At 48.4% G+C, this 27,255-nt stretch overlaps 10 protein-coding genes across 10 annotated transcripts; 6 read left to right on the top strand and 4 right to left on the bottom strand.

Annotated features, from left to right (window-relative positions):
- Positions 1-937: 937 nt before the first annotated feature.
- On the bottom strand, positions 938-4,663 carry FTJAE_12761 (heterokaryon incompatibility het-6; the record flags this gene model as incomplete). Its single annotated transcript, XM_037345839.1, has 1 exon — positions 938-4,663. The coding sequence occupies one exon, from the start codon at positions 4,661-4,663 to the stop codon at positions 938-940; it is 3,726 nt and encodes a 1,241-aa protein (XP_037200244.1).
- A 911-nt stretch (positions 4,664-5,574) lies between these two features.
- On the top strand, positions 5,575-7,967 carry FTJAE_12760 (lactoylglutathione lyase; the record flags this gene model as incomplete). The annotated part of the gene is made up of 7 exons (XM_037345838.1): positions 5,575-5,840; positions 5,901-5,923; positions 5,970-6,334; positions 6,383-6,423; positions 6,475-6,764; positions 7,271-7,851; positions 7,923-7,967. 7 exons carry the CDS (start codon positions 5,575-5,577, stop codon positions 7,965-7,967), a joined length of 1,611 nt encoding a protein of 536 aa, XP_037200243.1.
- Positions 7,968-8,347: 380 nt separating this feature from the next.
- On the bottom strand, positions 8,348-9,715 carry FTJAE_12759 (toxD; the record flags this gene model as incomplete). Its single annotated transcript, XM_037345836.1, has 5 exons — positions 8,348-8,371; positions 8,450-8,488; positions 8,575-9,201; positions 9,256-9,385; positions 9,438-9,715. 5 exons carry the CDS (start codon positions 9,713-9,715, stop codon positions 8,348-8,350), a joined length of 1,098 nt encoding a protein of 365 aa, XP_037200242.1.
- A 686-nt stretch (positions 9,716-10,401) lies between these two features.
- Positions 10,402-11,431, top strand: FTJAE_12758 (multifunctional beta-oxidation; the record flags this gene model as incomplete). The annotated part of the gene is made up of 3 exons (XM_037345835.1): positions 10,402-10,521; positions 10,573-10,621; positions 10,671-11,431. The coding sequence occupies 3 exons, from the start codon at positions 10,402-10,404 to the stop codon at positions 11,429-11,431; spliced, it is 930 nt and encodes a 309-aa protein (XP_037200241.1).
- Positions 11,432-12,392: 961 nt separating this feature from the next.
- FTJAE_12757 (lysine decarboxylase) lies at positions 12,393-13,912 on the bottom strand (the record flags this gene model as incomplete). The annotated part of the gene is made up of 2 exons (XM_037345834.1): positions 12,393-12,996; positions 13,047-13,912. 2 exons carry the CDS (start codon positions 13,910-13,912, stop codon positions 12,393-12,395), a joined length of 1,470 nt encoding a protein of 489 aa, XP_037200240.1.
- A 1,179-nt stretch (positions 13,913-15,091) lies between these two features.
- FTJAE_12756 (pisatin demethylase cytochrome P450) lies at positions 15,092-17,089 on the top strand (the record flags this gene model as incomplete). Its single annotated transcript, XM_037345833.1, has 7 exons — positions 15,092-15,313; positions 15,665-15,749; positions 15,795-16,138; positions 16,191-16,315; positions 16,368-16,663; positions 16,729-16,830; positions 16,893-17,089. 7 exons carry the CDS (start codon positions 15,092-15,094, stop codon positions 17,087-17,089), a joined length of 1,371 nt encoding a protein of 456 aa, XP_037200239.1.
- Positions 17,090-17,482: 393 nt separating this feature from the next.
- On the top strand, positions 17,483-19,427 carry FTJAE_12755 (uncharacterized protein; the record flags this gene model as incomplete). Its single annotated transcript, XM_037345832.1, has 2 exons — positions 17,483-18,215; positions 18,430-19,427. 2 exons carry the CDS (start codon positions 17,483-17,485, stop codon positions 19,425-19,427), a joined length of 1,731 nt encoding a protein of 576 aa, XP_037200238.1.
- Positions 19,428-20,515: 1,088 nt separating this feature from the next.
- Positions 20,516-22,700, top strand: FTJAE_12754 (K+ transport flavoprotein; the record flags this gene model as incomplete). The annotated part of the gene is made up of 6 exons (XM_037345831.1): positions 20,516-20,525; positions 20,578-20,948; positions 21,013-21,260; positions 21,312-21,460; positions 21,510-21,848; positions 21,907-22,700. The coding sequence occupies 6 exons, from the start codon at positions 20,516-20,518 to the stop codon at positions 22,698-22,700; spliced, it is 1,911 nt and encodes a 636-aa protein (XP_037200237.1).
- Positions 22,701-25,057: 2,357 nt separating this feature from the next.
- Positions 25,058-25,822, top strand: FTJAE_12753 (pectate lyase E; the record flags this gene model as incomplete). Its single annotated transcript, XM_037345830.1, has 1 exon — positions 25,058-25,822. One exon carries the CDS (start codon positions 25,058-25,060, stop codon positions 25,820-25,822), a length of 765 nt encoding a protein of 254 aa, XP_037200236.1.
- A 269-nt stretch (positions 25,823-26,091) lies between these two features.
- FTJAE_12752 (short-chain dehydrogenase) lies at positions 26,092-26,870 on the bottom strand (the record flags this gene model as incomplete). The annotated part of the gene is made up of 3 exons (XM_037345829.1): positions 26,092-26,251; positions 26,302-26,584; positions 26,633-26,870. 3 exons carry the CDS (start codon positions 26,868-26,870, stop codon positions 26,092-26,094), a joined length of 681 nt encoding a protein of 226 aa, XP_037200235.1.
- Between the last annotated feature and the right edge of the window lie 385 nt (positions 26,871-27,255).

Genomic DNA, 27,255 nt, shown 5'->3' with positions numbered 1-27,255 from the left:
AATCTTGATCAGGACCTCCACGGGAAGGTCAAGTAACCCGGGGCCTGTCATCTTAGGCGTTGGTATATGCTGAGAGCAACAGTCTTTTACTTGCCTCTTACGATTCTCTGACTATAAGGTGTGTCGGAAGAAGACGTGGGATGATGGGGGGACTTGGGGTGTGGTTTGTCAACTGAGCGTACTGAGGTTAGCTTGAGACTGTAGCAGAAGACAATCGAAGCTTGTTGCTTACTATTGATATCAAGATCTTGACACACTGTCACGATGTTTGAAATTCGCGGTTGACAGATGGCCAAGGACGAGGGTAGAGACGATGACCAGTAGTTAAGAGTGTTGTCGATGGTCACTCGTAAGAGCCGAGGGTAGGGTTGTAGACGCAGAGTTGCAGGTCTGGAGAATGGTTGATGAGAGGAAGTCGTCAGTGTTGGGGCGTTCTTGTGTCCGAACTTTCTGACATGAAGATGTTTAGGAAAGAAAGGTTTTCGGGAGGTCGAAAGCAGAGAGATGGGACAACAAGGGTCGTGCCTTGGGCAGTGAACTTGAAATCTTCTGGCACTGGCATAACTCAAACCATTTACCAGTGGCAGTCCGGTCTCGTGACCAAGACTCAAACGTATTGTTTGCCAATGCGCTGTTGAGTCCTTGAAGTTCAGTGACAGACGAACCGGCTGCTGGTGAACACAAGCACTGCTTTATGGGAGAATTAGAGAAGGGAGCCGTGAATATGAAGACTCTGAACAACAGACAAGATGAAAGAAAACACATTTGTTCAATTGCGAACATCAAGACTTTATAGCTTATCTGAACATCAAACAACATCAACAAACAGCAAGGCGTACTGGAAATGGCAAGGACCCAGGTAGAGGACTCGAGATTTGGCTGACGTCAAAAGACGCTTACTACTTCTTACTGACCTGTCTGGGTTGACATCGAGCCGCTAAAATATCTCAAACTCCTCAACTAAATGCTCCGCATCATGAAACAACATATCCAAGTCAAGCCCATACAAATAACATTCACCCACCAACATCCACCCCCCTTCCTCCCTCTTCCTCAACAGAAACGGTTCAGTCGACCCGGGAAAGTAAACAACCCGATCCCCCGCTTTCGCTCTCGGACTCGCTAGTCCCAACGACCCCTTCTCACTAGTGAAAAGACATCGACCATAGCTCGCAAAGGTGAACTTTTTGGAGAACTCTCTGAGATCATACCCAATAACACCAGGCTCTTCATCGGACTTTTCTTCAGAACTCGTTTCGGGGTCCTTTTCTTCTGAGTCCTTCCCGACGCTTAACCACCAGAGATAGAACTCGTGATCACGAAGAAACATTGATGGATCGTTTGGTTCGAGAATACCGGCGCCGCAGTGTCGATACCATTGCGTGAAGCCAACGCCGGTGCCAAAGAGCTCAGAGCCATGGGTTGCTGTAAGTGTCCTTGCAACAGCCTTGCTCAATGAAGACTTGGTATCCTTCCACCCCGGAACTAGTTTGACAGCAAGACTTTCCCACTCCTTCATCACCATTCCAAACCCTGTAGTTCCCGGTGCATGGCCAACACCGGCTTTAAGCTCCGGCCCAAGCTCTCGAATCGTATCAACCATCTTTCCCCTGATCGTCAGAGTCCCATGTTCCGAGAACTTCAAGCCTGGCAGATACTCATTCCCTAAGCGTTCCCTAGGAAAGCTAAGTCGCGTTCCATCTGCACACCGAACATCGTAATTCTCCTCCGCGTCTTTGCGATATGGTGCGTACCAATTACGCTCAGGGAGACTGTTGGTCGAAGTATCCGTGAAGTCAGGGACCCAAGATGGAAGGTTTGGATAACTGCGCTTTGCACCGACAATTTCGAGGATACGAAGATCTTTGGTGAGTTTGATCACAGCCTCTGTGAACTGACGAAAGATATCCTCAACGGGGAGATCATATTCAACCGGTATGAATCCCGGCTCGAATAAACCCAAGATGCCATAGATCTTATCCCGAATCTCAGTAGTCTGACAAACGCGGCTGTACCTCAGAATACTCATCGGATCGCTACCGACACCAAGCATCCTCAGACTCCAAACATGACTATCTGGATCAAACCCCTCGAGCGGATGATCACCTCCACCGCTACGCGAAGTTGAAAGCCCCTTAGCACCACCCGAAAAGTCAGGCTTCCAACCAGCCTCCACGTTTCTCCACAGCGTCGACTCCTCCCCACACATCATGACCGCTCTTTTCGCAAGGGCTATCTCTTGTATGACCCATGTGCGGAAGAACCAAGGTCGTTTGACAAGGGCACACCAAGCACGTCGTTTATCTTCTGGTGGAGGTGAATCGTTGTGGAATGAGTCGGGGATGCTTTCGTCGTTGAGATGTTGGAATACAAGATGTGAATCATCAGCTGCGTCGCCGAGCCATACTACGACTTGACGGGCTGATTTGTAGATGTCACCCATGATGCGGACTTGTTGGTTTCGTTCGCCGTGGACTGTTTGGTTGATGCATAGGGCGTCGACCCAGAGTGTTCGTACGGTGTTGGGAGAGCGGAGGTGGATGAGCGCCGAGTGGAGGTNNTCTCCCCAGACATAGGAGAGAGCTTCGTAGTCGGGTTGAAATGTGATGTCGCTATCGACCAGACGCCCGACGAGAGGATCAGAACGATTGCATGATGGAAGCAGTTCGAGAAGTCGAAAGGAACTGCTGCCGTCGAGAGGCTGATACAAATCTGCCGAGGACGCAATCCCCAAAGGAGAAGATGGCGCTGGGTCATCTACCCTCTCCAGAGTGGCGTAAGGGACCTCCTGTCTGCTTTTGACCATACTCTCAATCTTCTCATCCCAAGCTTGTCTTTCAGTCGCCACAGTCTGCGCAATGCGCTTCCTCACCTCAGCATACGAAGGCATAGTCCACCCCTCATCACCGGAGATCTTCCTCTCCACCATTCCAACAATCTCCAGCCACTTACTGATACTTCGAAATGTCCCTCGACCACCTTTCCTTATCACAGCGGTTGCATCGGCATGTAACCCAGGTAGCGTAACATCAGCCCCGGCCTCCAATAACATCTTGATAACCGGCAGGATATGCTTAATGATGGCGGTATGAAGCCAACTTGTCTTCCTTGCTTTGTGATTCTCCCGATGGAGAACTCGTCTTGAGATGAGAACCATATCGATATGCGGGCCCGGATACTCAGTGATGAGGTATTTGGTTTGCTCAAGGTACATATTACCAGATGAGAGAAGCCAAGTCACCATCTCCCCCCAGGAATTTGGATCATCAGGTAGCTTGGCACCATATTCATCAACACACCACCGCAAAAGACTCAACCGTCCTCTCTTCAGCGCTCTCTCTTGCAAGGCCACTGGATCAAGTTTGATATCATGAGACACTAGCAACTTTGCCATATCAACGCTCGACACCGAGGTTGATACTTCTTCGAGTCGTGTCCCTGTGTCAAGAAGCCGTTTTGCTGCTTCAAGCTTATTGTTCTGCGCGCAGTATTCCAGCACGGCCTGGTAGTCAGAGCCTTCAAGATCGCTCGCGCGTTCCATGAACGGCTCTGAAAACGCGAGGAGGTCATCATCATCATTCCCATAACGGTCTCCTGCTATCGCGGCTTCGATGGGCGTCATATCTCCGTTGGAACCTCCGCGGTTGAAAATACAGCGTCGACGACAGCTGGCACTTTCGCCATGTTGTATGAGAGCCAAAGCGATATCGATGTTACGGCCTGCGGCTGTAGCATGCATCGCCGTTCCGAAAGTCGATCCTTCGCCTTGTCCTCCATCAACCATCCTGGGGCCGGCGACGTCAGCTTGGGCGCCATAAGCCAAGAGCTTCCTCACAACATCTAGCGCTCCTTTGCGACATGCAATATGAAGCATCATCACTAGCCCCGCGTCATTTTTAGGGCATGAAAGACCTTGCTCCAGTAGATTCATAATGATGCCGCCCCAGGTATCTTCGATATCAAGATCCCATAGGGGCACGTCATAGTTCACACCAGGAGGCCAGCCAACCCACGTCATGTCGACGACCTCTTGCGGTGAGATCAGAGCGTCTAGGGTGACTTGAAGAAGGTTCACCAGCTCCTTGGGCTCATCTTCCACGCTGTCCCCATTCATAGCGGCCTTTCGGATCTTGGCAAGATGCTCTGGAGATCTGCGTTGCTGGACGGTCGAAATGTCCGCACCAGCCTCGATCAAATAGCGGAACAGCTCTCCATACCCCAGTATACAGGTATAAACAAGCGGTGAATACCCCTCATCATCAAAACAATTCATAGCCGCCCCATGAGCCATGAGTAACTTGACCATCTCCAACAGCTCGGGATTCGACTTTTTCGGGTCGTCGCCCAGATATCCCGGGTCAACCTTTGCCCTCTTGATCGCAACCTGCAACAAATCCCTCTCCCCAACGAACAAGTCTCCGCTCTCATCTTTCTCCAGCAGCGCACGCGCCAGTGGATAATTGACCCTCAGCTCTTTCGCCAGACACTTACGCACGGCTTCGACCCAGTAGGTCTTGAAAACGGGTGATTGACCATACAGATTGAAGAATTCGTCGAACTTTATCTTTTCGAGATCGGTGAGGATTTCATCTCTTTCGGCGGATGGTTTTCGACTGCAGAGGTTGAGAAGCCATTTACCTGCGATTTCTTCTGGCGAGGCCATTTTTTGAGGATTACGGTGAGTGAGATCAAGTCAGCCTGGCTGACGATGTTGAGACTCTGCCTTGCAAGCGGGGCTGATGGATCCTGGTTATAATAATCTAGCGCTATATCCATAATCACGGTTTCGTTCTCGAGTCACGATATTACTTAACATTCTATGTGAAACGGCCAGACGATTGATTGGTAACAAGTAACATCGAATCTTACACTATCCGTGCACGTCCTCGGCGCTGAACTGATCGATAGTAAACTTTTAGTCTGCGGCTTGTCCCTCAACTGAATTCCGTCCGGCATCCGAGCAATTGCATCACCAAACTCTTAACAAAAGCTCAACCTTGATTCCAGGCTAAGTAATACTCCAATTTTAGCACGGCAAGTTAAAAAGTCATCAACCAAGTACAAACCGACAAACCCTTAATGTGGCACTCAATCTGATAGGCCAGCAAAGTTCGGCCGCCGATCACAATCCTTCTGCAGATCTGGGGGGGACCCTGAAGCCACGCCCAACTTGGTTCTTAGTCTCAGCGCCACGATCCGTTTCTATCTCTGATCTGTCAATTGCCTTGATCCAATCACATGAAACGGCACAGTTGTTTTAGTTATTCCAGCGGTTGTCTAGCTGTCATGTGGCGCTCTGGTTCACTTAGACCTGGACTTTTTGAAATTCTACCCCGGATTTGGGTCTAGTCAGTACGCGAGCCATGTGTTCGTTCCAAGGCCATGGTCAAGGAAATGGAGAATGCAACTTGCAATAGGTATTTCACTAACGTCCTCTATGCTAGATTAAACTCCCAGCCACAAATCTCAACTGCAAATAACACATGCAGTATTTAAGAACCTCAAGCCCTTCATCATGGATACTCCCCTCGCTTGGCCCTATTTCTCTATACTTTTCATTTATTCATCTTTAATATGGGCCACTATGGGTTTTTAGTACCGGACAGCTATGTCCATGAAGTTCCTGGAGAAGTCGACATGAATACCGCCAGCATTCTTTGGGGCTTTTCTCTCGGAGTTGCTGTCTTTTCAGTTGCCAAAGCATCGAAGCAGAGTTGGAAGGTATGGAAGAGATGTCAGCGGGTAACATCTTATGTCGCCATGATCTGGGCGGTTTGGCTCAGCAGTATGGTCCTGGGCTGCTTAGCTTGGGGATTTCAGCGGCAGTACATCGTCCCAAGGTGAGCCTCTCCTGTGAGTAATGCGGCAGTACATATAATAGCTGACTATGACATACTTAGCTTTGGCTTTTACTTCTCCGTTGGTTCGTCAAGCCCCCTACGTGCATACAAAGACCTAATGGAAACCAGCTCTGTTTTGGGCACTTCAAGTCCAGTTTCTTCTTCAGATCATCCTCAACCGCCTCGGTCTCTTGATGGCAGTCCCCGGCCAAGCCGCGCGTCTTAAATGGATTGTGTTTGCGATTATCCTGGCAGTCAACATCAGCGTCTTTGTCATCTGGATGCCAGCGCGTCTGCAGATCAGCGACAGATGGATATGGCTGAACAATATCTGGGATAGGTGTGAGAAAGTGATCTTTGCGCTGGTCGATGGAGCGTTGAATGCATATTTCATCTACCTTGTTCGGTCGAGACTTATCGAGAATGGGTTAACAAAGTACATTCCCCTCTATCGGATGAATCTGTTTCTCATTTTCATCTCCCTTTCATTGGATGTAAGTAAAGTAACCTGGATTTATATCCCATCCGTTAACATACTCCAGGTTGTCCTAATTGGCCTCATGTCTTTACCAAGTACCTTGGTGTACGTGTTCTTGTAGCCCGCATCTTGTTGGCGCTCACTAACAATGTCCAGCTACCTCTCGTTCCACCCAGTCTGCTACCTTCTCAAACTCCAAATCGAGATGAAAATGGCCGAACTCATCTCGAAGATTATCCGTTCATCAGGCACAACAGGAAAAGAGATCTATGCTCCCCTCTCCAGCGCGAACCCTGCAAAGGTTATGGCAACAAATACTATAACCAAACCATCTTCCACCTATTCGGGTGTCTTTGGAGCATTACATGGAAACGTCACAACACTCGTCGAAGCTGGCGATCGCGACAGCTCCTTTGAGATGGAGCACTCGGGGCCCGAAAGCCGAAGTGGGATCATTAGGACGGTTGAGACGACAGTTGCCACAACGGTTGCGACAGCACCAGCTCCGTTGAATTATTTTCATTATACCAACAGCTCAGCGAGCTCGACGGTTGGATTGGCTTTTTAGTAGATACAATAATCACTAGTAATTTTCAATGTCTAATTTATTAGCCACCCATTGCTGTCCAGGTATTTATAGATTATTACCCGCTGCGAACACAGCCTAGATTGAGACTGGTTACCGTAATAGCTCTACTGAGATAGGATTTGAGGGTATATAATAAAGTTTTGAGTAATTTTCCAAGTCCCCAATTCCAACATACCTCTACGGCGGCAGCGTACTGCGGCAATCCACCGCGGCAACCCACTGCGGCAGCGTACATACATTAAACATTAGCCTTCTGTATAAATACTCTTCAGGGTTAATGCATAAACTTTATGATAATTTACCATAACGTGAAATTTCTTACATCTCCGGCGATGTCTCAGTTACCCTCACGCTTATCCACAGAGGTGCCGGTTGGGGAATTTATGCCCAACGGTCTAGGTACCGATCCGCCTTTGACGTCGGAGGACCCTACACTTGGTTACAAATTGTTCCACGTCATGTTACGCATCCGGGACCCTGTGAAATCTTTACACTTCTATATCGACCTGATGGGAATGCGAACAGTTTTCACTATGGACACCGGCCCCTTTACGATTTACTATCTTGGCTACCCTCAAACGGACGAGCATCGGGCAGATCTTGGTAAATTTGGACGTGATACTCTAGCTCAGTTAGCCTACACCCCGGGACTTATTGAGCTGTACCATGTACACGGGTCAGAAAATGAGCCTGAGGGCTACTACAGTACTGGAAACCAACCACCGAATCTGGGCCTCGGACATATTGGCTTCTCCGTACCTGATGTTCCCTCCGCCGTTGAACGGTTCAGGAATCATGGTGTTGAGGTGGTTAAGGAATTAGGTGCTGTCAGTCGAGAAGATGTGCCCTTAAGCCAATGGGAAGCTGAAAAGAAAATTGGACTGGGTGATCTTCATCCTGGTTACCAGCATATATTTGGACAGATTGCGTTTGTGAAAGATCCGGTAGGTAGCAATAATTGCCAACTTGCTACTGCTGTATAGTTGATAGGTTGATCACTAATAATCACTCATAGGACGGATATACTGTTGAATTGGTTCCCCAGAAACTTCGAGAATAAGGAATTATGCTCCATTAGCAGCTAGCAAAGGAGAGGGTTCCTACTTTATAGCTTACTCGGACGGGAAAATTAGCAACCAGGCCTACCTATGGGTTCTTTTAAAGAAAACAGGTTAAGTTATCATAGTTCAATGCCTGATCTAATTAAATATATAGAGCTAGGCCAGTAGGGAGTCTAGGGACTCGGTACGGTATAAGAATCTACATAAGCTCTATATATATTTTATAGCTTAAATAACATCCTAACCTGCTATGGGAGATTGTTTGAGTTAGTAGCTGAAGTAAAATGTACCAGGGAAATAAAATACGTGCTGTCCATTACAGCATTAGCAGTATAGGCATATTATCTTTATATTTAGGTTCCATAGCAAGGTGTGAAAGCTACCAGTTCTTAAGCTTATAGTTCTGTTGTGTGATAGTGAGGTCTTTTTAAGAAACACGCTGACAGCATATACAATTTACAGTTTGGCTGCTGGCTCTTACAAGCTTAGCAGACCACATTTGATCCCATTTACACCAATGCTACACTTGTCATCAGAGATCAGCACCCAAAACTCAATGATTAATAATCCTCACTCTCGCGTATACACAAGCTTCCCGCCACTTACCCTCCCCTCCTTTATGTCAACCAGTCCCTTCACAATGCCACCCAAGCCGCTCCCCCCTCTGTTCAGATAAACACGCGCCGGCTTCAGTAGCCCGTCTTGGAACAACCTCTCAGCCACTTTGACAAACTTTTTCTGGAATACAAAATCCTCTGGTACCGCCTCGTAGAACTTGTTCTCATACATCCACGGATTGCCTGTCGCTGAATATGCGAGGATTGATTCGGCAGTGACGTCGGGGTTGAGGCGTTTAACTTCGCGCTCCAGGCCGGAGTTGAGGGAGATGTAGATCGCAGAGGGGGACTTTTGGAGGATTGCTGCGGAGGTTGTGATGCTGGTGAGGTTGGGATGGGTGTCGAAGACATGGAGGAGGGGACCGCCTGATAATCTGAGGATGTCGTCAACCAGAGTCTGGGACTTGTAGTCCAGGACGTGATCGGCACCCAGGGACTTTACATAATCTGCGTTACTGGGCGACGAAGTGGTAATAACTGTAGTACCACCGACCTTTGCGAGCTGGATTGCTGTGATCCCCATGGCTGTACTGCCACCATAGATAAAGACAGGAAAGCGCTCCTTTGCTGGTTCATGAGGAAGAGGAAGATGCAGATGCTGGTATAAGCCAACGCCCTGTCAAAATCCTCATTAGCATAATCCAATAAGTTGCTTCGGGGCTCAGCCTACCATCGTGATGAGCGCAACACCCTGAGTCGCAGCTTCTTTATCACTCATATTATCAGGGATCTTCATCTGAATATCTCCCTGGACATGAATCAAGTGCGCAAAAGCGCCATCATGCTTCCGCAGAATATTTCTAAAGAATGTCAATACTAGCCATATGCCAATATCTCAAAGGCTTGACATACTGCCCGACGACACCGCCAGCAATACGATCCCCAACTTTAAAGTCCCTCTCCACTCCCGGCCCAACCTCTACAACGATACCAGCATAGTCTGTACCAATGATAGTGCCAGGACAACTCTCCTCGCCTTCTAAGCCAAGGTGGTAAGCATCGTCTGGGTTGATAGCCCACGCAGTGGGTCTGACTCTAATATAACCGGGCTCAAGGGCGGGCACAGGGATATCCTGTACCTCAGCGTGGCCTGGGCGGATATTAACGAGAGCTTTTGTCGTAGCCATCATTTGAAAAAGAAATCAATGCTATTCTGTCAATACAGACACCGAGGGGTCGACTTCTGCCTATAAATACAGCTCAAGGTGAGGATTACGTGATGTGATAAGATATACCTACCTACCTGACTAATTGTCGTATTATCACATATGTCAGCCTTTAATTCGCAACGTTATGCTAATTGCTTATCAATAGTCCTGCGTCCCTGAATTATCAGCTCACTTGGGAAATTTCATTAAAAGGATATTTTCTAATCTGAACTGGAGACCGAGGAGTGTTCCGGACAAGACATAAAGACTGGGTTGCAGGTATAGTTATTCCTACTTAAGTAATTAAATATTACTTTTCTTAAATTAGATTAAATTAAATTTAAAGTAAGTATGGATAAATAAATATATAAACTATAGTATTGTGAAAGAGTTATAACAAGCTCTACTGACTCTTCCTCATACAGAGTACTGGCTTGTTATTTAGAATATCTGTCCCCTCTATCCTGCAAGCCTCGGTTTGTTTTGCTTACCCACCAATCAAGTCGGGGGTGTTAACACCAACTCCTCTTCCCCACACCCCGCAAACCTCGGCTGATTTGACTTAGCTCCTAGTTAAGTCTGGGGTATATAGATAGCCCGTCTCCTCTTTACTTTCTCCTCCATTATCTTGTCCCATACTCACACACACACATTATCAATCAATCATCATGTCAGGTCCTGGTGTTGGTTTTGAGTATCCGCCCGTCAAGGTGACGTGGCTGCAGCGCGATGTTCTCCTCTTTGCCAACACCATCGGCGCTACAGTCGATGAGCTACACTTTCTCTACGTCCGTCTCCATCACATCTAGAGAAACTGAGCTCTTACTGACACAATACAGGAGTTTCATCCCGAATTCGCCGTCTTCCCTACCTACCCCGTCATCCTTCGTAAGACCCGCCACTCCAGCCCTTCCCCGCACTCACTGACCCTTCACAGCCTTCAAGAAGGATTCCCAGGAAGTAGTCGACTACTACAAGGAAAGCAAAGCTGTTCAGATCCCCGATGTCCCCAAGCTCGACTACACGCGCGTCGTCGACGGCCAGCGGAAGATCCAATTCCTCAAGCCCCTCCCAACCACCTCTGCAGGCCGCAATTTCGAAACCCGCCAGAAGGTCGTCGGCGTCTACGACAAGGGTCGCCCCGGCACTGTCCTTGAGACGCAGATGGACCTTGTTGACGTAGACTCTGGTGAGGTGCACGCCCGCGTTACGAGCAGCGGCTTCTTCATCGGCCAGGGCAACTGGGGAGGCCCCAAGGGTCCAGCGACGGAGAACTACCCTCCGCCAAAGGACAAGGCGCCTGATGCTACAATTGAGGTGCAAACCACCGCCGAGACGGCGATGTTGTACAGATTGAATGGTGATTACAACCCGCTGCATGCTGATCCTGAGCCTGGGAAGAAAATGGGCTTTGGGGGAACAATTATACATGGGCTGTATTCGTGGAATTCTACAGCTCATTCACTATTGAAAGAGCTAGGTGGCGGTGACCCTGCCAACATCAAGGAGTATCAAGCGAGGTTTGCTAGTCCTGTGAGGCCGGGAGATAAGCTGGTTACTCATGCGTGGGTTATGGGGACCAAGCAGGATGGCTGGTCCGAGGTGAGATTTGTTACGCAAGTCGCCGGTGGTAAGGTCGTTTTGAGTAATGGGTTGGCTTTAATCAAGGTTACCGGCCAGGGCAAGAGTAAACTGTGAATGGTTTTACTCAAAAGAGAGATATTCATTGATCTGTCTGCCCTTATGTCTCTAGTTAGAACGGAGAACAGAAAATAAAGACAAGTTCTAAGTGCATTGATTACCTGTCTATACTGAGCTTTGCAACCTTGGAGGTTATTTCCAGAGCACCGAAATAAATCTTTCAGTACAAGGGAAAGCGACACGTAAATGACAAAAGCTCAGCTCTCTCTCCAGGGATATTCAATCCGTCATACCACGATTTCTATCACTGATAAGAGTGTTACTGTGTATACGGCGGAGATCATTAGTCCTATTCTCTACTTCCAGCTCTGGCTCAATCGACTGGATGCCTTCTCCTCTCATCTTGACTTTGTCCTTGACAATTCTTTCTAGAGTAGGCATGGATTAATTGAGAAAGTCATACAAAAATCGACGTTATTGGGATCTTGTCACTAAAGCACGAGCGTAACAAACACTTATGCTTCACTTCAGACCAATCAAAAGTCCCCGTGTGTAGATGAAGCCTAATGCGACATAAGTATCGTCGTTTTGATAGGTCACGGACCCTACGTCCGATAAACTTAAAAACATATGATAAGCTACAGTGAATATTACGGTTATAACGGATCAGCCAAGGTTGCAACAGGATTTTGCACGGTTCACCTGGGGATGGAACCTCGACAATTACGAGGCCCTTCGTGTTTGAGTAGCACTCAATGCCGGTTGTCGGCGGTACGGGCTATTGGCTCGCTCCGACAATTCACCTTCGGCAGTTGATCCTCGATCACATCGACACGTGAAAACATGCAGCGAAGGCATAATGTCTATTCGTCATACGCCAGTTTGCTTCATTCAAGAACATCAAGAAATAGAATGATGTGGAATGATTGCAGTGTGACGGGCGAAAATGATATATCGTAATGCTGCTATGCCATGTAACGCTATGCTACGGCACTTATCTGCTCCAATTTGGTGGGGACTAATCCCACTCCAGCTCACCCATCCTTGAATAACGATGATCATCACTGCCCAAACAGCCGATGACATCCTCAGCCGTCATTGCAACCCGCAGAATAGTAGCATCCTCTGTGCCAACAAACCCTGCCTGTGCAGCTTGACGAACCCAGTCCAACAAACCCTGGTAGAACCCGCATACGTCAAACACACAGATGCCGCATCGATGAATACCAAGCTGGTACCAAGTCGTTATCTCAAGGAGTTCCTCCAAGGTACCGTATCCCCCACTGAGAGCTACAAAGCCGCTCCCTGCAGCGCCCCCAATAACTGCCTCAATCATGAGTCTCTTGCGTGTATGCATGTCTTTGACGACAGTTCTGTTCCCGAACTTTGAGGGATCGGCCCGTTTCTTGGTGAGTCTTTCTTCGTACTTGGCGAGTGCAACCGGAATGATGCCCTGGACGGCACTTGGTCCTGAGAGTTGCACCAGAGTGCTCGCAATGGCGCCCATGATCCCGGTTGTTCCGCCGCCGTAGACGAGTTTGTAGTTATTTTGGTGCAAAGCAAATGCAAGCTTTTTGGCTGCATCAATGTGGCCCGGGTCATTCCCCGGCGAAGATCCGCCACTAGCATAGGTCAGCGCAACGTCGCTAAATAGGAGAGAAGGGAGATCTACAAAAGACCCACGACTCGAGACTTGGAGCTAGAGTTTAAAGTGCCGTTGGTGGAGAGTTTGATGGTGCGTAGACTGTAGCATAGCTCGTTGAGCATTGAAATGGCAGGTATCTCAACATCCGACATCCACGAAGCCTTGGTAGTGACGGGGAAGCTCATGCATACTACACCGGCCTGATGGAGGAAAGGGTTCAGGACGGAGCGTATCCACTCGAGTTGATGGAAGCCGTACTGTAAGGTGTTGGCGTTCATGAGTGCGAGACCCTTTTGGAATGACAACTGCCGCGCGTTGCATGACGAGTCTGTTTCAAGGTAGGGGTAGAACTCCTGATACCCGATTGCCTTCCATACTCCCTTATCGAAGCATGCGTTGTCATCGAGCAGACTCTGTTGCAGGTCCCTCAGGGCCTCAAGTTCGGCCAGAAGACCACTCTCGAGCATCTCACTGGCTCTAGTATAGATAGACTGCCAGTATGTAGACTGGCGCGGGATCAGAGTTGCAGCCACAAACCGATACTGCCGGTTGAGGGCCTCATGCAGCAAAGGTATGGCGAGAGATGTCGAACCGCCGACAAGAATGGGGAGATTTCCTCGGCTTGTGATCTCTTCCATCATGTCAGCAGCTTGGGCCACGAAGTCATCAGGCTCCTCATCAGCCTCGAGATAATCAATCAAGTGATGAGGAACACCATCTATCTCTTGATCAGTAGGCTTGGCAGTGATGATACTTCCCGCCTTGTAACATTGTAGGCTATCGACAGAGATAACCTCACTCGGAAAGGCCTTCGCAATGGCAACCCCCAGCTTGGTCTTCCCGGAGGCGGTAGGGCCAAAGATAGCGATGCAGAGCTTTTGATTGGTTTGCATGGCTGTTCAAGTGACAAGTATGATAAGAAAGTGTAAGGAGGTGAGTTGATAAGCAGCCTGTGAAAGAAGCAAGCCAGGCGCTTAAATAGTCTACTTCTTGTCCCTACAGTCTGATCAATTACCATTTCTCGCAAGTAAAAGGCGCGTCAGCAACCTCGGACTGACACTCTCGCTCTTAGTGAACTTAGAACCGATACTCTCGTTCTGGTCTGAAACGCGAGTGGAAATATGGATATTCCTCTCGCAATATTCTCAAAGAGACGTTCCGTGATAAGTACGGAGTACTTCCGCAAACTATCCTATGCATAACACAGAATGGGGAAAGTTTGTCACGGCTTCATAAGCCGGCTAACAGGGGTATTCACAATTAAGATTTGACGAGGTCGATCAGAGAATGATGGACAGGGGTCTTGATAGCAATGCGTGCCAGTATCGGTACATCGATCGGAATGTGGTTTCCGTGCTCAACTGCCGCTATTTGTACATTGAATCTTGCGCGAGTGGATGTCGCGTCTCTTGGAGGCCGTCAAAGGGGTGTGTTGGCGGCGTTGAGATATTATGTGCTCCTATTCGCTGTCCATACGCTGTGTGCGTAAAGACCAAGTTTCCATGGCATGGAATTGGAGCAACGAAATAGGCAGGTTGCAAAGCCAGAGGTGACGCTGGAGCTACCGACAGTATCAAAACCGCTTTGAGACGGTTCATCTTGGAAATATGAACCTAAAATGCCGAAGTTCCTTGATATCGTGCAATGTCCTATGAAATCCTACACAAGTCTTGATTTATCCCTGCGGGTTTCGTTTCACCATCTCGTTCTTCGCTTAGAGAAGGCAGATCAAGCCGAATCCATACCATCACATCATATTAGCTCCCGAGTTGTTCCTGGGGAAAGGGAGATGGAATCAGATGGCCCGAGTAGTAATACCTTACACGTCAGACGAGTGTGCTCAGGTCTCTCAACTATCCTGCACTTCTACCATTTTCCAAGGTGCTAGCTCTACCTGTCCATGTTCTAGAACTATTGATGAATGCCCCGGAAAGGACTGTACGACCGCTTAGTCACTGCTCTTATCGACCGGAATCCTATCGTTCCGAATACCAATAAGTATTGTATAACCTTTCCAAAGGTATCGCCTCAAGTTCTTCCGACGGTGCATCTTATCTATTACTGTTTCCATAATGTATCCGACCTCACTGGCCATCGGAACCGGGGCATTATCGGGAGCACTTGCCCACGCTCTCATATTCCGAAAGGGAGAATGGGATCTTTACACAATCAAAATACTCCAAGGACTTCTCACAGTCACTGGCGTCTTGGCGCTGAGTTTCAAGAGGCTAGGGGCAACAGAGGATGGATCATCGTACAGCCTTCTGGAATCCATCATAGCATCCATTTACATGGTGTCTTTCATGGTCTCGGGGGCCTTTTGCAGCATTTTCATTTATCGTACCAGCTTCTTCCACCGCTTGTATAAGTTTCCGGGTCCTTTTATGGCCAGAGTCTCCAACCTGTATCTCACCAAACGTTCCGTCGCTAGCTTTCAACTTTACAGAGAGATTCAAGACCTTCACAGAAGATATGGTGATATTGTGCGCGTCGGCAAGTGGCAACGTCCTTAGAAAACAACTGGAAAGCTAATCCGATATTGTACAGGACCCTCGACGCTATCGATCCTCGATGCCAAGGTCTTTCATGCCATACACTCAAACAATTCGCCCTGCCGTAAGGGACCTTGGTACAACATCGAACAGCCGGCCATCTCTCTTCACATGTCGCGGGACAAGAACGATCATTCCCGTAGACGACGAGCCTGGGACAGGGCATTTAGCTCAAAGGGTGACTACCCAAAAGCCACCTTTGACCTTCAAGAAAGCTAACTAGTTCCCCGAGCTCTTCGTGACTATGAGCCTCGTGTGGTCAAATACACCAGTCAGCTACTCGATCGTCTAGAGCAGACCCAGGACATCCCCATTGACATTGCGAAGTGGTTCAAGTTTTACAGCTTCGATACCATGGGTGACCTAGCCTTTGGTAAGAGCTTCAACATGCTAACTGATGGCGTTAAGCATCCATTCATGGCACTAGTCGAGTCGCATATGGCAATGGCCGGTGCCTTTAGTCAACTGATCTGGATGTTTCCCCTGTTCAGGGCGATGCCGTTCCTTGGTCAGGAAGATGCTATCTTCCAAAAATGGCTCGAGAACCAAGTTCGGCATCAAGAACAGGTATGCAATGACAGCATTTAACCTTCATGGCGAGACTGATGTATCGGAACAGAACAAACCAGACCTTCCGAATATCTTCTCTTGGCTTCTGGAGGATTATAAGTCGCAGCTACATCCCAGAGAACAAGATTGGCTAAACCTGCAAGCTGACATGCAGCTTATAGCCGTTGCTGGAAGGTAAAGCAACGGTCCTTGCGTGGTAGATTCTGCCGGCTGATCATGAATTTAGTGATACCACTTCTGTGACACTTACTTGCCTATTCTACCTATTGGCTGCCAACAAAGGCGTATGCATTCGGCTTCAAGAGGAGATTGACAACTTGTTCTCCAGCTTCTCACAGCCTAACCACTCGAGCTTCTCCAAGTTAACATATTTACAAGCTTGTATTGATGAGACACTTCGACTCTTTCCTCCAGTGCCATCTGGGCTGCAGCGTATGACACCTGCTGAAGGGCTACGAGTAGGCGATATCTTCATTCCTGGAGATACTATCGTGACTGTCCCATCCTACACACTCTATCGAGGTACGCAGCACCATGGGGAGCAAATTACCGTTCGACATACCGTATCAAACTGACCTGACCAACAGATGAACGGTACTTCACCTCTCCTGATGACTTCGTCCCGGAGCGCTGGACGATAAAACCAGAGATGGTAATGGACGATTCGGTATTTGCTCCATTCTCAGTTGGTAAGTCTCAATCGTCTTTGTAGTAATATTTCTGAAATGTCAAGGCTAATCGCATTTTTCAGGACGCTATGCATGTGTGGGTAAGCAGTTGGGTCTCATGGAAGTTGGCTATGCTTCGTGTATGATCTTACACCGCTTTGACATCTGCTTTGCCGGCGAGGAAAATGCCAGCAAGTCGGCGTTTCTCACGGGTCTTAGAGACCATTTTACACTGGATGCGCCTCAGCTCAAATTTATACTTACAGCTAGGAAGGAGTGAACCATTTTAGCCCTCTAGCCTTGTTTTCTCGGCAGGCTATCAATCACTGTAAATAGAACTTCAAAGCTGATCCCCATGAACATACAATGCTATTCGGCCGACATGTCTCACGCTGTTATTCTTGGTACTGCAACCGAGTACAGGTTAACTTGCTGTAACAAGGACAGGGATCATGAACAAACAAGTTAGCTTATTTGAGATTAGACCCACTAACTAACCCACCGATCTCGCTTGTCTGAAACCCCTAAATTTCACACCATCGACTCACATCTCAATATCACTATCTGCCGCTGAACCGAGCCAAAACTTGCTGATTTTCTTCTCTAAATCAGGTTATGTTCGGTATCTGACCAAACTATGTACTCCTTCAACTGTCAAATATGCGGCGTCGACATGGCCACCGCCCGCATCCGCACTTCAGACGAGCCGCCTAGCGCAGCTTGGAACTTTGAGGGTGCCGATTACGTCGGCTTCGGTAAATGGCCTCAGCAAGATGAGTTTGAGGACAGAGAGAGCCCAGAATGCGCAAGAGAGGATCGAGGTCCAACTAGACCTCCGGAAGTTAACGTATGGCCTGACGAGGATGATGAAGATGACCCAGATTGGACACCGGATGCACAGAGTTCCAGCGATGAAGAGCCTCTGGAGTATGACTCCGGATGGGAGTCTGAATGCGAAGGCATCGAGGCTGAAGTCTTATTTCTGACTGTTGAAGAAGAGGACAGCGACTACTCAAATAATGCACCAGACAAGTACCCTCTTACGGATCTTTGCGAACCCCAATTTCCTGATCGTCTGCCACATGGCACATGGCACAACGGACTTGCCTATTACACAGGTGATCGACAACATCCGCAGAAATGGTCTCTACTAAGCCTTGACCATTCAAACGCGCCCCCAGAACACATCGCCTCACCCTCATGTCAAAGCATGCAAGGCATCAACGGCCATGTCCTCAGTGTCGCACAAATGAAGAACTGTCGAAATATCCGCTATCTCGTCCCCAAGCCGTCGAATTGGAAAGCCGATTCAAGTGATCAACTTCTCGAGGGAAGCCGCGATAATCTGTTCTATGTAACTGGGGAATCCAACGGCTCAAATATGATTGAGAGCAGAAATTTCAGAGGTATTCACTCGGTTTATCCACCACGACATGGATTGAAGGAAATAAGTACCAGTTGGCTGTTTGTCACTGAAGGTTGCCTGGTCAGTTCATTTGCTGAGCTCTGGCTATAGTATTTGCTAACAGGCATGCTAGGAACTTGAAGAGTTGTTGGCTCCACTCCCAGTGCATTCATATTGTCTAGATATGTATGCAAAAGCTTCACTACGTCGTCTAGGATACGTTGACTTGAATGGACTGTGGCACTGGCGCGAGATGCGAAACTTGCCACCTGCATATGGCGTTGATGATCGTATTCCGGAACGGATACGGAAACAGATACACTTGCCGCAACTGGAACGAGCCCGCCAGCAGTGGGACTGGCCTTGGTGCCATATCAGTGGCGATGAGTGGCTTGCTGCAAACCCTGTTGAGATCCCAGGCATATCTCGAGTTTTGGAGTCGTGTATGAAAGACCTGAACATCAAGGGATACACCGAGCAGACAACACGGCTCTTGGCCCTGCCTGCTGAGACTATTCAACATACTCTATCGTTTCTTGATATAACTGACCTTGACAACGCGGCCAGGACTTGCAGAGCCATGTTCAAGCTTGCGCAGCCGATATTCAGAAAATATGTGGTGAGGGACATGCCTTGGCTGTGGGAGGTTCTTGAGAACAATGAATATCCGGCGTCTCGTGACTGCCTACCGACATGGGATCCTCTCTGCCCTCTTGATGTGCCACCACCAACACTCCCTGTCAGATTGGAGTCTGAAGAAGAGGAGGAGGAACGATGGGTACCCATCATCCTTGAGGACCCTGAGATGGAGCCGGTTTACGAGGCGACCAAGACTATTAACGATCAGCGCCGAAAGGAGATCACAGCGCCTTATCATCAAAGGCTGAAGGCCTTAGAGAAGGATTGGCACAGCTTTCGTAGAAACGTGGAAGCCTGGATGCATGGCAAAAGCGAGCGGCGTGATATGAATTGGAGGAGAGTATGGCTTCTATTCAACCCTGCGACGACCCCTTTGCCGGGTATAAGGAACAGGGCGAGGATCTGGAAGGATTGCGAGAGTATCATGTACTTTGTTGCTTTGGCTCGTGAGGGAGATGACATGGAAGAAAGACATAAGGAGTTGAAAGCCAAGATATCAGAGCTGGTTGATGAAAGCTCATATGGGCTGCCTGATACAGAGCCAGACGTCCCTAGTTGGTTGTATGCATATTAGTTTCGGTTCAATTATATTTCACATACAGGAAATCCTAGAGACGTTACAATTCCCCTTTCTATTCTCACACATAGTCTTGTAGCCATTATCAAGGTCATTGTCGTTTGTCTCTCCCCTAGGGTTGAGAGTTTGTTAGAGAGTCAAGCTTGATGAGTCATAAAGTGAGTACTGTAACCCTCAAAGCACGCCTCGTATCCCAACAATTGGAACAAGAATATCGTGATTGCAAAGAATTTCCTTATTCCCACCACGCAAAACGGAGAGATTCGTCACGCCAGAAAGTAGTTTGGTGAGGTTACGTAGCAGACTAAGAGTCTGCTCTTTGCTATGTAGCAGTCATCGATACCTGATTGTAGTCGGAAACGAGCCGGCTTCCGTAGGACTCACAAATTGCCAGACAATATCACTAAATGGCAGATCGGCGAATATCAAGGTGTAAGCTGCATATGCAGTACCACAAAAAGCTCGTGGAGTGGTGTGATCAGACTCTCCGATAAAACAGCCGGTGAAACATATCACGAATAGCCGATGCTGCAATTCGCTTCGTCGGGCTATCGGGTCTCAATATGTTCATCGCCTTGTCCAATGGGCACTTGCTTTGCAAGCAATATCTTGCGCGATTCTGCGGGTCTGGGAATATGAGCAGCTGCAGCAGCAAAGATAACACTTGTCGAAACAGCCTCAAAATAACTGATTGACACCTCACGGGGCTGTTTTTTGGTGGCTTGTGCGCCAGCGTTACACCGGCCCTTGGTAACCAACAGAACTGATGTCTCCAGCGCTATCGCGATTCGACAACTTCTTCTGTTGGTTCCGGGCTTCGGACCCCGGACAGGCAGACGCGTCACCGGTTTGGTGCAAGCTGCATAAGATTGTGTTGGTTGGTGAGGGCTGAAAGCAAACATGCATTGGAATGGATACCTTTGGATGAAAAGTCACCTGTCGTTATATCGTCTCTGGGCATACCGTATAATCGCCCACTTTTATACCCTTCCTTGACTTTCCCAGTTTGTCAATCCTACATCCCCGCATTCAATATTCGCCTTTCACAGCTTCACCGAACCGCAACCCTAAAGTATTATCTCAGCATGGAACTAGGTAAGCAAATTGCCCAGATACGGTCGCTGTTCCTCTGGCAATAGCCTGAAAGACAATATCTCTGGGCCCTACCCGCCGGCCGCAAGTCTACTTCAACTCTTCGATGAACGACCTGTCCCTGTTCTTCCACCGAAAATCATCGAAAAGATATCCTTCAAAGATGCCGATCCATTAGACCAAGCCACGGCCGTTATCAAAGCATTCCACGATGCTTTGAGAGATAATGACATCCAAGCTCTTAAGGACTGCTTCTTCGCGGATCAAGCGTACTGGAAGGATGCATTGGCATTTACCTATCATTTGCGAACCTTTTACACTCCTCCAGTCATAGCCGCCAATTTGTTAGAAACTAACAAGATGAGAGGACCATCTATGAGATGGAACATGGAAGGCGCGGTTTTTATCGCTGCGACACCGGTACTGGTAGGTCTTCTATCGATCAATTTTGTTATGAGTAAAAGACTAATACTAGCTTTTTTATCTCTAGCAATTCATTGACGTCGCGTTGTCGTTCAGAACATTGTCACCCGCAGCTTCATGCAGTGCAAGGATCGTACTCCTCCCGGTTGAAGGCAGTGAGGGCAGCCTAGAGTGGAAGATCTGGATCCTGAGCACCAAACTCGAGAACCTGGACGTCCGTCCAGAAAATGAATCTCTGCTTCAATCACCCGGTCGCAATATTAGCGGTATGACAGATATTGATACAGATGTCTTGATTATCGGCGGCGGCAACGCGTTAGTCGATTACCCCAGTCTCTTCTTCTGCTTTGACTAACGATGCTGTAGCGCTGCAGCCCTCGCCGCTCGGCTCAAGGCCTATGGTGTAGAGAGCATCATGGCTGAACGAAATGCCCGTGTTGGCGATAACTGGGCTAAGCGCTATGACTGCATGAAGTTCCACGTGCCAACCTCATTCTGCGACATGCCGTACATGAGTAAGCTAAACAGCCTCTCTAGAGACGGAGGTCCAGCTAACACGTGTAGGCTACCCCGAAGAACTCTGGGGCCTTCATCGTCTGAGTAAGGATGAACTGGCAAATCACCTGTCACAATATGTCGCGTCATTCAACCTCAACGTCATTACGTCGGCAACAATTCGGTCGACGGTCTACGATACGACAAGTGCGAAATGGAAGATTGAACTACAAACTCCTGCTGGAGGGGTTGTAGTGACTGCTAAACAACTAGTCCAAGCAACGGGTGTATCCTCGCAAAAGCCGTACGTTCCGAACATTGCAAATGCTGAGGTCTACAAAGGGATCAATATCCACTCGTCGGATTACAAGAATGGAAGAGAATTGGCCGAACAAGGCGTCAAGGTTAGTAGAAAAGCTTCGGTATGGTCACACAGTCTAACATATACAATCGGTCCTCATCATAGGATCAGCGAACACGGCTTTCGACATCCTCGGTGACTGTCATGCAGCCGGCCTCGACCCAACAATGGTCGTGCGATCGCCAACATACATCTGCCCATTTGAGTATATCTGCAACGACGTCAGTCTAGGCGCGTACAATTTTGACGTGGCACGCGGCGACAGAATGTTTCTCATGCTTCCATCCGCAGTGGAAGGTCAACTTGCGCGAAACCTCTTCAGAGTGCTCGCGTACCAAGAGCCAGATCGCTATAGTGCTCTCAAAGAAGCTGGGTTTCCTGTACTCGACAGTGCAGACCCTAATCAAGCACTCTTCTCTAATTTGATTGAGAGAGCTGGTGGACACTACGTTGACGTCGGCGGAACAGATATTATAGCCCAGGGCAAAGTCAGCGTCAAGGCAGGAGTTGAACCAACCGCGTTTACTGAGACCGGTCTTCAGTTCTCAGATGGAAGTTCGGCGGCCGCGGATGCCGTGATTTGGTGTACCGGTTTCGCGGATCGGGATGTTCGAGATGTTGCCGCTGAGATCCTGGGAGGCGAAAGTCAGACTACCAGTGATGGAAATATTCTGGGACCTTGTGAGATTGCAGATCGTCTCGATGCAACATGGGGCATTGATTCAGAAGGTGAAATACGAGGAATGTGGAAGAGACACCTGAAAATGGAGAATTATTGGGTCATGGGGGGTTATACGCAGCAGCATCGGTGGCACTCGCGGACGTTGGCTTTGCAGATCAAGGCTGCGTTGGAGGGGATCCTTCCTCCGGCTTATCGGGAGACTCTAGGGAGAGATTAGTTGTCAGGTTGGAAACCCCCCGAGTTCCGAGGTGGTGATTATTGATCAAGTCCGACCGTGTTCGTGAGAACCTTTTGCTCGCGTGACTAATATATAATGGTTAGTCTGTCTAACAATCCGGTAGTCATATAGCCCACGAATAAAGATGTATGATCCCCTGTATTAACATGCTGTCTTTTGGGGCTCTGTTACCCCCGTTTGCGGACATCCCGTGATACGACAAACACGTTACATTGCAGCTTCGGATCTACACCTCATCATTTCTGGAGAGGGAAAACCGCGAATTAGCCAGGATGGCCTTCTTCTTTGACTCTGATTCCTTATCAGTACTTGCAAAACTCATCATATTGATCTCAAGAATGGCAGCCAAGTCATTCAAGTATCAGCAACTTTGCCTAGCCTCCACTCATCCTCGCATCGATCTACGCCGAGAGGCCGAGAACAAAGAGTTAAACACCCGACTCCCTGTAAATCCGTGTCTCGGGGCAAGGTTGCACCCGTAAACCATCGATCGAGGAGGTAAGACGGTAAGTTCCGTGCGTATACGGATGGCTAGCCAAGTCCAGTCAGCGTGAACAAGGATTGGCGTTATGGCGTGTTTCAAGCTTGGGGGCTAATTTGCCCAGTATTCTCTGCTCGATGGGTCTAGCACATCGCGCCGACAAGACAGGAACAGGCCTCCAATTCTCTGATAAGGGGCGCAGATTGATTAGATGAGAGGTCGTATAGGAGAGGCACAGTAATGGATACTTTGCGTCCTGGGGTTTAATCACTACTCAGTCGCTGCGCCGTAAAGCTTGTCTGCTTCTATCCTGCCTATGGAGTAACTCGGTAGTTTTGGGTTGCTAACTGCTTCGAATAAAGTAGCCAATCTCAATAAGAGTAAGTATTGGAGCACTTGGAATTCGAAGCGTAGGGAGCAAGGCCAAGGGAAAATGTACAGGCCTTTCATATACGTGTATCACAAGTATGGAACACTAATACATCTTCATGACTTGACCTTTTTTTTTCAGCACCAACACTGGGGCAGGGCACTTGATCTTTGTCGAACCATAGACAAGAGTAGGCTCATAATGAAATATGTCCTACGCAGCGTAAAGAACTCCGTCTCTTCTTTAATCGTGGCTTTCTCTAGGGTAACGGCCAATCGACCAGAATATGATCAACAGCCATTGCCAATTAACCTACGGAGTACGCCGCACCACTTTTCTCAATCCCGTCGGCAATAGAAAACCTTGGAAGTTGATTCTGTTCTGTGGAGATAAAACAGTGACATGCCATTGTCAATTGAAGGGCCGAAATATGGGCTCCCACCATGAAATCCACAGTGGAATATGGAGTCATCACCTAACATCTGTCTGCTGTACCCAAGGATGCCGGAAGTCGGGATGAACAAAAACCCGAGTGCTCCAGATTTCCCTTTTAAGTCTGGAGCAAGTTCACCGTATCTTGTTCTAGTAGGCCCCTTAATTTTCATCGCGCCCTAAAGTGCACAGACAGCTAGCTGAATTCGATGTCTGCGTTTCAGTTACGGTGTCTCTACCAAAAAGCTTAGCCCGCTTCACAAAACAAGCGCCACAATTGTCTGTCACTGCCAATGAAGCTTGTTTTTAAGCATTAACAGAATAAAAATAAAGGGAGAATTTAAACTTAAGTTACATACAGGGGCAGCGTAAAATTGGTGCATCGTATCTTGACCACTCTCGGCCCTAAAAAAATCCACCTGTCATGATTCCACTCTAATTTCCGGCGGGGGGGGGGGCACCTTTTCAGCCCTGTCCATCGGACGATGTCACTTGTTTGGGTTTACCGCGATTGAGTTTGTGACCTTATCGTGTCTCGATTTAGTATGCTGGTAGTTAGCGGGTTGTAATTCTCGTATGTATGGAGGTCGATGCAAAACGCGCACCGAATACGCGTTGACTGATACAGAGAACTGGGGATTTTGCTAGATGCGATCCTTGCTAGGGTGTTTTTTCTCCCTGCGGCTCCATCCGAGAAACAGGTAGATGGATTGCATGGTGACACGTTCTAGATTAGGTCGATGGGTGACATGCTCTCGATGTGCGAATAATATTCCTCCAATCAGAGGACGTTTTCTGCCAACGACACCCTTGAATGAGATCTGAAACATGAACCTAACAAGGCCCATCACGAGAGGAATGCTCATGACATTGTGCTATAAAGACTTTGGATCCTCCCTTCAAGTTTATCTCTTTCGTTCTGCAGTTCAATAGTCTCTCTTTACAATCTAACTTTCTACACTCTTTAGCCCTGGTGGTTATCCTCTCTTTTACAATCTCACAAGAAATCTGAACAACCCTCATTTTTAACCAACAACTAACAAATCCATCAAAATGAAGTTCTCCATCGTCTTCGCCGGCCTCTTCGCCTCCGCCACCATGGCCTCCCCCCAGGGCAACATCACCCCCAACACCATGGGCGCCCTCGAGCGACGCGCCTCGTTCCCCATCCCCGCCTCCAAGGGCTCCGTCACCTACAAGAGCGCCCAGACCATCTCCGGCACCTTCGACGGCGGCATGAAGACCTACGGCCGCGGCGTCAAGTGCACTGGCCAGGTCGAGGGCACAGACGCCGACGCTGTCTTCATCCTCAAGAACGGCGCTACCCTCAAGAACGTCATCATTGGCGCTGATCAGATCGAGGGTGTTCACTGCGAGGGCTCTTGCACTATTGAGAACGTCTGGTGGAAGAAGGTCTGCGAGGATGCTCTCTCCCTCAAGGGTGACGGTAACGCTCTCATCAAGGGTGGTGGTGCTACCGGTGCTGAAGACAAGGTCATCCAGCACAACGGTCTCGGAACGGTCACCATCGATGGCTTCACCGTTGTTGACTTCGGTAAGCTCTACCGATCTTGCGGTAACTGCAAGAAGATGGGCACCCGCAACGTTGTCGTCAAGAACGTCAAGGCCTTCAACGGAAAGGTCCTCACTGGCATCAACTCCAACAAGGGTGACATCTCCACCATCACTGGCACTTGCGCTTCTTCCGTGAAGGAGATCTGCGTTGAGTACGAGGGTACCGTTCCCGGCAAGGAGCCCAAGAAGATTGGCTCTGGTCCCAGCAAGGCTTGCAAGTACTCTTCCGTCAAGTCTTGCTAAGCGCTTTACGATTGAGGCCTCGAACTTTATGCTGAGGCGGTAATACTGTGGAGGATGGATGGATGTTGGATAAGGGGTTAATAAGGTGCTTGAAGCACCTCTTGTTGAGGTTGAGGAAAGCTACCAGTTCTGTACTTTCAACGTATATATCTCTTTACTATAAATACACTTCGTTGAACGAGAACTATTACCAGTGACATTCTTAGGAATGATTGAGTACTATGAGCGTTTGACCTAACTGACAGAGACAAATAGTACTGGCTCATCAATCAGAACTTCTTGTAGCCTTGCCCAGAGACAAAAGTTTGCTGCCAAACCTGCTGCTCCTTACCCTCAGCAAGCTCAACATAGAACTGAGCATGACCTTCCGCAGTCGCTCCACTATACATAGGCGAGCCATCCTCCTTTCTCTCATCAGCATAGTAGAACCTATCAACTATTAGCATTGTTTCTCGCAGCAGCCTCAACAAAAAGCTCACTTGTAGCCTTGGTTCTTGTATGAAGTAGCAGCGACTTCAATGAACCAAGCCGCCGCAGCCTTTCCGACACCAAGCGACATCATCGACGGAATGCGCATCTCATTCTCAATGTTGCCAGTGTAAATATACGTCGGGCTGCTATCTTTAGGGAAATCTTTCCAGCCCTTGACAGCTTCTTGGGCTGCGGCGTAAGCGCTAAAGATGTTGACTTCCCCGCTCGTCTTGAAGCTGTTCAGCGTAACTTGGAAAATGTCGTTGGGATCGTTTTGTCCGCCATGATAAGCTGTCAATCAATTAGATGAAGTTTTAATAACGAATGAGATTCACTGACCGTTGTAGATGACGACGTGGGGATGGCCGAACTCGGTCTTGACCTTTGTAAAGGCCTGGATGACGGAATCGGTGTCGCTGAGATCGGTAGGAATATGGAGCTCTTTGTCGGTTGAAGTTGATGGGTCTTGAGATCGGGAAGCTAGAGCTAGTCTGTAGCCCTTTGCGCTGAAGGCTTGGGCGACACTTTTGCCGACCTTGGCACCAGCGCCGAAGATAAGAACGATGGGAGAAGACATGTTAATGATGGATTGATAGTGTAAGGTTGATTGATATGATGCTTGGATGCTGAGTGATGGTATTGATGGCAAAAGTCGTTCAGGAAAAAGGAGCTATTTATGAATCATTTGATCCATTACCAATACTGCATCTCGACTTTTAGTAAGTGCATTTCTTGGTGTTTCATTGCATACCACATTGGTCAGCGATGCTCAGGTAATCGTCGAGCCACAAGCAGGGGGACCATTTGCTTATTCTGGTTAGACTCGAGCATGAATAAGCGTCATCTTGTCACCTTACCAACTACCCGCGCGCGTGGTATCAAATACTCTTTGGTATAAGTAATAGGATATCCTAGTTCGCATCTGGTAATACAGTGCTTAGATGACCTTATGGATAACGGTA

This window comes from Fusarium tjaetaba (assembly GCF_013396195.1).
Source record: "Fusarium tjaetaba strain NRRL 66243 chromosome Unknown NRRL66243_c0000357, whole genome shotgun sequence".
Classification (NCBI taxonomy): Eukaryota; Fungi; Ascomycota; class Sordariomycetes; order Hypocreales; family Nectriaceae; genus Fusarium; species Fusarium tjaetaba.
This window is presented reverse-complemented; position numbering and strand designations above follow the sequence as displayed.